Genomic DNA, 12,410 nt, shown 5'->3' on the forward strand with positions numbered 1-12,410 from the left:
TAGTAGATGGTAGGTGTACTGATCCCTGCTGGAAAGGAAAACATTGTCCCTCTAACAGTGTCCAGTACCTTGCTATCGTCACCATTAATGTTGATGCTATTTTTCATCTTTCCATTGGCTATCTTCCTTTATTAATGACTTGTATGAGTTTTCTATTGCTGTGTAACAAATTACCACAAACTTAGTAGCTTAAAACAACACCCATTTATTACCTCACAGTTCTGTAGGTTTGAGCACAGCATTGGAGGGGTTCTTTGGTCAGGATTTCACAAAGCCAAAGTCAAGATTTTGCTGGGCTGCACTCTCATCTGGAGCTCAGGATCCTCTTCCAAGTTCATGTGGTTATGGCCGAGTTCAGTTCACGGTGGTTGTAAGACTGAGGTCCCTGCTATGTTTCTGGCTGTCATTCAGAGGCAGCTCTCAGCTCTGGAGACCACCTACATTCCTTGCCATGTGGTTCACTCCATCTTCAAAGCCAGCAATGGTGTGTTGAAGCCCTCTCATGCTTTCAGTTTCTGAGTTCTGCTGTCTCTGACCTCTATACCCATATTTAAAGGACTCATGTGATTAGGTCAGCCCCACTTGGTTAATTTCTCTTTTGAGTAACTCAAAATCAACTGATTAGTAACCATAAATGCATCTTCAAAATCCATTTTGCCTTATAATGTAATACAATCACGGGAGTGATATCTCACTCACCATATTCACAGGTCTTGCCCACAAGTCAATGGGAAAAAATTATACAAGGGCAAGGGTCATTGGAGGTCATCTTAGAATTCTACCTACCACACCATTGTAACAATTATTTGCTAATTTTAATGCCTGTGTGAGTTAAAAACTGAACCAGATTTCCTCATCTTTATCAATATTTTTTTCCTGGGGGCTGGTGACAGATGCTGTCAGCTCATCCAACACTTAATCTCACTCCCCATCTCCCTTATCATCCCCTGCAATAGAGGCTGGACAATGGAAAACTATTTTTCAGGCTCCCTTACAGCTAAAGGTGAACATGTGGCACGGTCCTGGCCAATGGGGTGTAAGCAGAGTCTGTTAACATTCTCCTTTCTCCTCCTTTCTTCCATCCTGGAATGTGGACTTGATGTTTGGAGTTGCAAAAGCCATCTTGTGACAGGAGGAAAAGGCCAGGAGATTTTCACAGAGACCTTGGCACTGAAATTGTTGAGAATCCGGCATTCTTTCATATGTAGCAGAAAGCAATGCTAGCTTACAAAAGACTGAATGAGTAGCTGAATGAGAAGCAGCTAGCCATGTCTCCAAAGCCACGATGCCTTAACTTTTCTGGAAGGATTGCACAGAGTTCAGGCAGGTATCAACCTTCATAATCAGGGTGATTTTTCCTTCACACCTTCTTCATAATGTTCACAGTAATTCTTCTTTTTAATAAAATTTTATTTATTTATTTATTTATTTATTTATTTATTTTTTGGCTGTGTTGGGTCTTCGTTTCTGTGCGAGGGCTTTCTCCAGTTGCGGCAAGCGGGGGCCACTCTTCATCGAGGTGCGCGGACCTCTCACTATCGCGGCCTCTCTTGTTTCGGAGCACAGGCTCCAGACGCGCAGGCTCAGTAGTTGTGGCTCGCGGGCCCAGTTGCTCCGCGGCACGTGGGATCTTCCCAGACCAGGGCTCGAGCCCGTGTCCCCTGCATTGGCAGGCCGATTCTCAACCACTGCGCCACCAGGGAAGCCCTCACAGTAATTCTTTATACAGTATCTTGACATCACAACAATGTTAGCGGTTACAGAAGCCCTGTAAATATGTTCCTTTTCATTTCTTCTGTGAAATGTTGTGAGTATAATGACCTTAAAATCCACTTGGGGGCCCAGTTACATGTGTGGGAGCTACAGTAAATAGGAAACCGAGTGGCTCTACTTAGCTATGTGGAGGGGTAAACAGTGAAAGAGGGATGCTTTCCTTTTCTCTGTCTTTCTTTTTATGGCTTCTATACTTTCTCTCTGACTCTTCCCCTCCCCACCCTGCACCCTTCCTGAAGGTCCCCTGGGCTTTGGAGGCAGGTCTGAGGACTGGGGCAAGTGATCTGAACCCAGAAATTTGGTCTCATGGGACAAAGAGGGACTCAGGAAAGGCAAAAGGGCGAGAGGTCTCTAGTGAGTAAACTTCTCCACCAACTGCATTCATTATAGAGGACAATACTGAGGAGGCACGGAAAGCTTCCTCCAGTTTCCAGAAGAGTCAGACAGCTGGACACAGGAGCCACTGAAGGAACTGTCCTTAAATATTCTCTTGGCCCATGAATAGAGCTGGAGGAAGACTGAGAAAGGATTTACAAGAGACAGAGCTATGTGTCTCCTCGACCTTCAGCAAGGTGGAGATGTACCACCAATTAGCATGATACATGCCTATGAGACACTCAGAAGGAACACTTCTCCTCTGCATAAGTGACAATGTGAATTCAAAATCCTGAAGAAATACACTTTGGTTTTTTCATGCATAGACAGACATGGATTCACGACGTTTCCGTTTTTTGTTTTTTTTTTTTTAATTTTATTTTTATTTATTTATTTTTGGTTGCGTTGGGTCTTCGTTGCTGCGCATGGCTTTCTCTAGTTGCAGCGAGCGGGGGATACTCTTTGTTGCGGTGCGCAGGCTTCTCATTGAGGTGGCTTCTCTTGTTGCGGAGTACAGGCTCTAGGCGCGTGGGCTTCAGTAGTTGTGGCTCGCGGGCTCAGTAGTAGTGGCTCGTGGGTTCTAGAGCTCAGGCTCAGTAGTTGTGGCACGCGGGCTTAGTTGCTCCGCGGCATGTGGGATCTTCCCGGATCACGGCTCGAACCCGTGTACCCTGCACTGGCAGGCGGATTCTTAACCACTGCGCCACCAGGGAAGTCCCACGACGTTTCTGTTTTCATAGCAAAGTCCCACAGAGGCAAACACTCTGCTTCCCCGCCATCTTCCCGCTTCTTCCACCCCAACTTAGGAGACAGTGAAATGGAAGTCCTCCATCCCATCCCCACCTCTTCCTCGGTTTCTCCACCCTCATTCAGCCTCTCCTTCCTACAGAACCAGCACTTTCTCTCCTGATTCTTGTCTCAGCATCCCTCACCCTCCTTAAAACTCCATCCTCCTCCCTGTGTCCCCCTGTAGTGACCAGCCTCCCTCCTTCCTTTGTCTCACTCTCTACTCCCAGGTCAATCCAACCTCCACAGTCTGAGTTCTGACCTTGAGCATCACTCTTACTGAGGACACTGTGGTTTCCTGACTGTCAAATCCCACAGCCTGCCTGACCTCTTGGCAGCACTCGACAGTGCTGACCACTCTCCTCCCTTAAATCCTCTTCTCCTTTGGCTCCTGTGGAGGAGGCTGCCAGTTACCTGCTCCATATCCTGCGTTTCTCCTTCCGAAAAAAAAAAAAAGTCATTTATCAGCTTCCCCTACAGGCGGGGTGGCCAGATAATAGTTCTAGCCAATGAGATTTAAATGGAAGCTGTCAGATGGGCCTTCCAAGGAAGTTCATATTCGGAGACATATTTGGTTGCTGTGTGCATGCCTATTTACTCCTGACCTTTCCTCCTTTCTCCTGCCTGGAACATGGACCTGATGGCTGGGGCTAGGGCAGCCATCTTGCACATGTCGAAAAGGCCAAAATGACAGAGATGTCGATTCCATTATCCTGGAGCTGCAGAACTAATACCAACCACGCTTATCTCCACACTACTTGTTACATAAGAAAAATAACCCCCTCGCTTGTTTAATCCACTATTATTTGGGTTTTCTATGATATGCTGCTGAAATCAACCCTTAACTGATACAGCTCCCATGACTCTGTCACTCTCGTCCTACTTCTTTAACCTCTTCAAGGCCCCTTTTCTTCAACACCCCCTACATGTTGATGTTCCTTAGCTACCATCCCTGGTCCTCTTCCTCCACTGTTTCCCAAATGACCCAGTGGTGTCTGCTGCTTCCCAAGTCATGATGACTCCAAATCCCAATGTCTAGCTCTGACCTTTCAGCAGAGCACCAGATCTTTATCTAAATGTCTACCTGCCTGTCACATAGGAGCCTCATATACACCACACTGACAATTAAACTTACCAGCTTTCCCATAATTCTGCTCCTCTTCCTAGTCACTGGAGCTAGAGACCTTCCGCATCACTTACCCTCATACCCAGCTGGTCCTGAAGTCCCAACAGGTCTCTTTCCAACAGCTCCGCTTTATTCCCACTTCTTCAATCCTACTGTCTTATACAGGCCTCATCATCTCTTCCTGAGCCACTGCATCCGCCTCCTAACTAGCTCCTCTACCTCTCATCTACAATCCAAATTGGTGTTTAAAACATGCAAGTCTAATCACACCATTCCCTTTCTTAAAACCCTTCAATGGCTTCTTGTCCCTCACAAGAAAGAATTCCAATGCCTTTGCATGATCTGAGCTCTAGACATCTTGTCAACATTCCTTACATTATTATAGCCACATAAATTCACCTGCGGTTTCCCAAACTTGCCATGATTTTTCTCACTTCCTTGCCTGATTGTCATCTCTGAGTTGTAAGCTGGAAACTGTGCAAAAACCAAGTTTTAGGTGGATATTTAGGAATCTGACTTGGGCCCTTATCTTCCTGGGAATCCTCCCACCTTTGTGCACAGAAACTCAGTGGTAAAGAATTGTCAGAATTCGAGAGACTTTTGTATTGTTCGCTTAACATAATTGCTTAATTATAATTCCCTTTTTAATCAAAGAATTCTCTGCCATCACCTTGAACCAAATTGATCAAAATAAACATCAATTGCCTTTGTTGTCTTGTATATATATATTTTCATTTAAAATTTCACCTTTGTTCAATGTAAAACATTCCCCCAGTGCACATTCAACAGAAAAGGAGATATTTACTTTAATGTGCTAAGTGCTGGGGTTTCTTCTATTTCTTATCTTATTAAATTTTACCTCGTAGAATCCTGAAATTTTAAGGTCCAGCCCCTAAAATTTTCCGGAAAAGGAAACCAAGGCTCTATTGACTCAAGAACATGGCACCAGGGAGGTGGTTATTGGTGGGACATACCTAGATCCTGGCTACGGCTTCAGCTCTTACCATCTCACGGTGAAGGCACAGATCATCTCCAACTCACAAAGAAGGCTCCCCTCTGCTTCCAGTGAGAGGAAAGCAAAGTAGCCCCCAAATAGCCAGTTAAGCTAATCCTCTTATACCACTCCACTTAAGGCAAGATGACAACATAAGGGCTTTAAGAACAAGGAAATAGAAGCATTAAGTCCAAGGTTCTGCTTGCCCTGGGAATAGAACGGCCCTCTCCCCTCCTCTCCGACTCTGTGCCCCACCTTTGGGCCCTTGGAGAGCCACTCACCCTCTGGATGATGGGCTTGCCATCCTGGATCTCCACAGCCAGTCCCAGGTCGGACAGTCTGCAGTTGCCAAGGTCATCCAGAAGCACATTCTCGGGCTTCAGGTCCCGGTAGACGATGCTGAGGGAGTGGAGGTGCAACACGTCGCAGGTCATCTGGGCCGAGTAGAAGACCATCCTGCTCATGTCCGGGCCCCGCTCACCCACGCTGTAAATGTGGAACTTGAGGTCTCCCCCATTCATCAGGCTCATAACCAGGCAGAGATGGCACCTGCTCTCAAAGGCATAGGCCAGAGAGACAATGAAAGGGCTGCTGACCCTCTCCAAGATTTCCTTTTCCAAGAGAGCCATTTTCTCACCATTTTTCTTCTTCAGCCGCTTCTTGCCCAGTTTCTTACAGGCATACATCTTGCCGGTGTTTTTCACCTGGACAGCACATACCTTAAGGAGAGAAGGAAAGGGAGAGGAAGAAGTAGACAGCACTGGAGACAGCAAGGGGAGGGGGGATACAGGGGGTGGAGGAGCAGAAAACCACCAAGGTGGAAAGACGGCAGGCTTCTGAGAAAAGAGAAGCTGTGAGTGAGAAGGATTCTTTGAGATAGAGCTGGGACCACAGTGAGGTATCACTTCACCTCCACTATGTGAGCCATAATTAAAAAAAAAAAAAAAAGGAAAAATAACAAGTCCTGGCAAGGATGTGGAGAAATTGAAACGCTCACGTGTTGCTGGTGGGAACTTAAAACTTGGAAGAGTTTGGTGATTTCTCAAAACGTTAAACACAGAATTGCCCTAAGACTTAGCAATTCCACTCCTAGACATATACGAAAGAGAAATGAAAGCAGGTATTCAGACAAATTCTTGTACATAAATGTTCACAGCAGCACTATTCACGCTAGCCAAAAGGTGGAAACAACCCAACTGTCCACCAATAGATGAATGGATACATGAATTGAATGTAGTATTCCCATACAATGGAATGTTATTCAGTCCTAAAAAGGAATGAAGTACTGATACATGCTACAAGGTGAATGAACCTCCGAACCTTACGCGCAGTGAAAGAAGCCAGCCACAAAAGCTCAAATACTGTATGACTCCATTGATATGACACACCAGAATTGGCAAATCCATAGAGACAGAAAGCAGCCCAGTGGTTGCCAGGGGCTGGGTGGGTCGGGGGAGTGGGGGAAATGGGTAGTAATTGTTAATGGGCACAGGGGTGATGAAAGTATCTTGGAACTAGATAGAGATGATAGTTACACAACATTGCAATGTACCAAATGCTATTAAATTGTACACTCTAAAATGGTTAATGGGTAATGTGACTTTTACCTTAAATAATTCTTTTCAACTTAAAAAAAAGAAAGCTGAGCACAGCATTGGTGCAAAATGGATTCCAGGCTTTAATTCAAGATGAGTGTTTTCTTAGCTCTCTGAAGTTTTTCTCAAATTACCTCCATGACCACAATTAAGGGGAAAGGGGGATCTCCCATTGTTTGTTGCTATCATTCACCAAAAGGGCATTTCAGTGTGTGCCTGCCTGTTGTAGACCCCACGATAAAGATTCTTGGCCCGTTCCACATTTTGTTAGTTTTTCCTATGCCATTCTCATTTTATTTCACGCGGTGACCGGAAAGAAGACGTGAGAGCAAGCTAGGAATTCTTTCTCCACATGTGGCACTGAGATTAGTTCTAAGTTCCCTTGAGATAAAAAAGAAAAAAAACAAAAAAACAAAAAAACGAGGCAAAATAAAACTCTATTATGCTGTCTATTTCGTCTTCCAGCCTGGCTATTCTGAAACACTTACCTCCCCAAAACCACCTTTCCGCAGCACCCGGAACTCTTCGAAGTACTTGTCTGACACCGGTTGCATCTCAAAGACTTTCCACTGCAGAAACTTGTCATAGAAGGGGCTGGCCAGGAACTCTAGGAAGGGCTGGTCCTGCAAGAAGGCCATGGCCCCAGCCTTGGCCAGCTCCACCAGGGACGCTCGCTCTTCCTCCGTGGTGGCTGCTTGGCACTTGGTGACCAGAGCTGGGCTGAGGAAGGGGTGTGGGCGCCCCGGGGAGGCCGCACAAGTGGCCATCAGCCCCTGCAGCGTGCTGCCCTTGGCGGGACCCTCTTCGGCCAGCTCCCAGCTCTGCACCTCCTCCAGGAAGCCCACGGCCTCCTGGTACGCGGGCACCGTAGCTAGGAAGCCCCGGAAGAGGCGGCGGCCGATGGGCTGCTGCTCGCACAGGCTGTGGAAGTCGTTGGGCGGGGCCTGGCGGAGCGCGGCCCGGGCAGCATCAGGGTCCGGCGTCGGCGCTGCAGCTCCTTGCTGTCGGCATCCAAGGACTTCCGCGCCTGCAGGTAGGCCGTGTTGGCGATCAGGTTGGCCAGGCCCCCCATGTCGACCATGGCCGAGCACCGATCCTGCTCCCTCGGCACAGAAAAGGAAGGATGGAGGGCTGCGGCGGGGACGCCGTCAGGCGCGGGCCAGCTGGCTGCTCTCCGGTCCAAGGTGCAGTGACTTCTGCGGGATTTACAGGGAAGCTTCGGGTCTGCAGGTGGGACTGATGGAGGGTGAGGAAAGAGGTTTCTCTTGTAAGAAGTTTTGCTGGCTATGCATAGCCGGCCAGGGAAGGGCGCCTCACAGGTCACCCCCCCCCCCCGAGGGGAAAGCAGTCTGTGACACCTGCAGGGTCTACCTGTTCATCATGGGGCCTTTCTCATCCACACCTGCTCCCTGAATCCCCAGCTACCAATTTCCAAAGGAAAGGAGTCATCGTTAAGGTGGTGTGTTATTTGTTGCTGACAGCAGTGTTTTCAACTGTGTCTGATTTTACGTGTTTCCCAGCAGGTGCAAGCTAAGTAAACTCCTAGGAATGACAGTTCAGGAAGAGGAGCTTTGAGAAGCTGCAGAGGTTTTCCTCCTCGTGTCTGGCAGCCTGATGCAGAGCAGGTTACAGAAGGGGCTGCTCTGAGCTGCGAGTCACGAGACATGTTCCCAGAGGCCCTTGGGAACCCAGGTCGTGGCCTTCAGAGTGGGCTGTGGCTCTCCCATAGCCGGCGACACCCTCTACAGCCTACAGAGATCCTCCAGCCATGGCTTTCTTGGTTCTGAGTAGTCTGTGGCCTACAGTACCCAGTTAAAAAGCACAAGGTCACCTTGACCCAAAACATCCCGGGAAATGACATCAGCAGGAAAATCACACCACTTCACATCATGTGGTCCAGACTATTCCAAGGGGACAAGCCTAACAAGGGGAATCTGAAGGCGAAGGAGCTGTGTGTGGAGACCCCGAGCCGTGACGTTCCAGGCGTGGCCCTTCGACACCTCGGCCCAGGCTCCCTCATGAAGCCAGGAAGCTTCCCTCCACAGAGATCACTCAGAGCCGCCCCAGACCATGACCTCACAAAGAACAGAAATTGGTTTAGACAAAGATCAGGCTAAGAATCTCTGCTCCAAAAATAACACTTGTGTTCTACAGGGAAAGAACACTCAGGCTTTTTCTTCACAAAGCAAGGCTAAGGCAGCTTAAAAACAAAGTCATTCAGTATTATGCCAGAGTGTTTAAAAGGGGGAAAAAAATAAAAGAGCGAGAGAGAGAGGAAGGAGAAAGGGGAGGAAAAATACCTGGTGAGTCTTTTTCCAAACAAACAACCTGTAGCACACACTCTGTCAAAATATCATCATGACGGCCGTGGTCTGCCTGACAGAGTCTGCCGACCATCCCCCAGAGCAGATACACACTTGGCCTCATGCTACCGAGAATTATGTAATGAACTCGTGGGTGCCCTTTGGCTTTGCACTGCTGCGCTGTAAACCCTCAGCCCAATGGCAGAGGTGGGGGATCTGCACGAGGGACCACCGCTCGGGACCATGCCATCTGCTTTGCAACCCACGCTAGAAATGTTGGGACTTCTTGATATGTCATTCCAGGCCCACATTTCTGAGTAGTGAAAAATCGTCTGAGACTCTCTCCTAAGGAGGAAATGCCTTTTCCTGGGGTTCTTATGAATACAGTGGCAACAGGGCAGAACTTTGAGAAAATGGTAGAATTGTCATCACATGACTACTTCACCTTATCGCTGAAAAAAGAACGTTTTTCACTGATGACCGTATCTGCTATGAGCTGCTTGATCCCACTCGCACTGGTACTTTCTTTTATCCCCGAGTAATCACTTAACCCAGCACTGTCCAATAGATAAATGCAAAACCACATACGGAATTTCAGATTTTCTAGCAACCACACTAAAAAAAGTAAAAAGAAGCATATGAAATTAGCTTTAAAATATATTTTACTTGGCCCAGTATATGCAAAGTATTATCATTTCAATATATAATTGATATACAAATTGCTAATGGAATATTTTACATGTTTTTTGTGTCCTGAGTTTTCAGAATATGCTTTGTATTTTACACTTACCAGTTCAAGCCACACACATTTCAAATGCTCAGTAGCCACATGTGGCCAGTGTCTAGCTTTTTGGATGGCACAGACAAACCTTTTGCATGTAGCTTTGTCATTCATAAATAAGAGAAAGTTTTTCTTATGGTTTTTTTTTTTTTCTAATCAGAATACCATAGACCATCTGGGTTAAAAAAAAAAACTCTCTTAGTAATTGAAAATGATCTGACTGATGAGAACAGAATTTAAATAATATCTGACACAAAGTTTAGAAGTTATAAAATGATTACACATTGACCACTGGCCATTTTAAACAGAGTACCATTATTTTCAAAGTTTTACCCACCTGAAAAAAAAAAAAGTCTATTTAAAATGGAACGCTCTATGTGATTACTAACAGTTAGGGTCCAGGGCTTTTCCCAGCTTGATGAAACAGTAATTTTAGGTCCAATTAAAGAACAGCACTGAATCCTTAGCTTGGAAGCACAGCCGAGTGCTGGGCACATTCAGGATACCCTGCGCCAAAGGGGAAAAATATCAGAAATCTTGGATTGGAAATGTGGCCCTATGGTTACAAGCACTAACTCCAGCACTGCTTGGGAGAGCTGAGTCCTGGCTCTAGCAAGTCCTAGCTGTGTGACCTTCTGCAAGTTACTTAACTTCTCTGAGTCTCAGTCTCATTATGTGAAAACAGAGCTAATGTTGATTTCTTCTTTTTTTTTTTTAAATTATGGTTTGTGTACAATATTACACATTACTGGTGTATAATATAGTGATTCACAATTTTTAAAAGTTATACTCCATTTATATCAGTGTTGATTTTTGAGTAAGTTCTTGAGAGAATTAAATGCCAAATAGTGCCTGGCACAAAGAAGTGATCAAAAAATATTTGATAAAATACTTTTTATCGAAGTACAAAAGTATCACTTTTATTTTATTTATTTATTTTAAAATAAATTTATTTATTTATTTTAAAATAAATAAATTTATTTACTTATTTATTTATTTTTGGCTGCATTAGGTCTTCGTTGCTGCACGCGGGCTTTCTCTAGTTGCAACGAGCGGGGGCTACTCTTTGTTGTGGTGCAAGGGCTTCTCATTGCAGTGGCTTCTCTTGTTGTGGAGCACAGGCTCTAGGCGCGCGGGCTTCAGTAGTTGTGGCTCGTGGGCTCTAGAGTGTAGGCTCAGTAGTTGTGGCGCATGGGCTTAGTTGCTCCGCGGCATGTGGGATCTTTCCTGACCAGGGGTCGAACCTGTGTCCCCTGAATTGGCAGGTGGATTCTTAACCATTTTGCCACCAGGGAAGTCCCTAACTTTTAAATAATGACTATCAATCATCAAAACCTGATCCAGAATTATGCTTTTCTGATATGCAGATCGGAGACAGGAGATACCTAAGCAATGTGGAAGAAGATGGGTTCCATGCTCATCTAGCATAGAGCTGCCAACTCAGGGTCTCACATGACCTTGGAAACCTGTGGGGACCCGTGGAGCAGGAAGAGAGGGAGATCGGATTCATTAAGTGACATGCAAGACTTAGAACAACAAACTATTGCAACTAAGCGATTTACTATATTCTGCCATAAAAAGGAAGACTAAACTCTGTCATGTGAAAAGAGGAGATATTTCAGTTTGAAAGAAAAAACACTTTGATGCTAGGAAGAAAAACAATGAATATACTTTAGTACCTTTTATGTCTAATTTTGTAACCTAAAGAAAAGGAAAAAATGCTCTTTACCCAGGTCTTCCATTACATTTTGTATCATGTGGTTTAAAGCATTATTTATGACATGTATGTTCTTAAATTTTAAAATGCTCTGATGTCATACAACATCTGAAACACAAAGAACATTTTTTAAAAAGTGTAGGTTAATGGTTAGTAATAGGGTATGCTTGGTTTGCTTCTCTTTCTGAGGATTTTTAATTCTGAAAATACACCCTAGGATGAGGAAAATGTAAAGCTAGGTTTCTAGGAAGAACATGACCATCCTTTACAATGCACAATTCTCTGCATGGTCCAATAGCTCATATTTGAGGTTCAAGAATTATGAAATAATAGAGCTTGGTATTATGTGGTCTCAGAACAGAAGGTATTTTGAGCAGTGTAAGTTCTGAAGCAGATGAATATGTTAGCATTAGGACACCCAAAGAACCCAGATTGTTCTTCAACTTCTGATTTAAATCCTTCCATAGTAAAGATTTTTGCTTTTTTCGTTCAGTAGCAGCCCTCTACTGGAAGAAAAAGCAAAAGGGTCTTATCCTTCCAACCACAGCTGACCACACTTCACATTTTAATAATTTGAAGAAATCAAGGATATCCCTTGATTGTTAAAATTCACTGATACTAAACAGAGAAGAGGTGGAGCTAGATAAACTTTATTGTTTCAATGTAGTCACAGAATTTTCACACAGAAATTTAGTTTTCAAGCACCTTGTCTTTTCGATTGAAATATTGAATAGTAAGACCAGTGGTAGGCCTGCTGAATTGTCTTCAACAGACAATTGAGGTTTTCTTAGTGAAGTAAGAAAGGAGTGATACACAAGGTATTTTCACAGAACTAAGTATAAAAATTCTATAAGGGATAAATCACCATTTTACCACACCATTTTTAGAGATCTTTTTGTTTTGGAAAATCTCAAATGTGCATAAAAGTAGTGAGAATAGTAAAATAAACTCCCATACGCT

The 12,410-nt window shown here is 44.9% G+C and overlaps 1 protein-coding gene across 1 annotated transcript in view; it reads right to left on the reverse strand.

The window, feature by feature from the left end:
* Positions 1 to 10,688, reverse strand: part of GRK7 (G protein-coupled receptor kinase 7) — a 40,069-nt gene extending 29,381 nt beyond the window's left edge. Inside the window, 3 exon segments of the mRNA XM_082395141.1 lie at positions 5,336 to 5,773; positions 7,138 to 7,607; positions 7,610 to 10,688. Coding sequence (XP_082251267.1) covers positions 5,336 to 5,773; positions 7,138 to 7,607; positions 7,610 to 7,730 — 1,029 coding nt within the window. The 5' untranslated portion in view covers positions 7,731 to 10,688.
* Between the last annotated feature and the right edge of the window lie 1,722 nt (positions 10,689 to 12,410).

The sequence above is a fragment of the Balaenoptera borealis genome (genome assembly GCF_965194805.1).
Source record: "Balaenoptera borealis genome assembly, chromosome: 5".
NCBI classification, from domain to species: domain Eukaryota; kingdom Metazoa; phylum Chordata; class Mammalia; order Artiodactyla; family Balaenopteridae; genus Balaenoptera; species Balaenoptera borealis.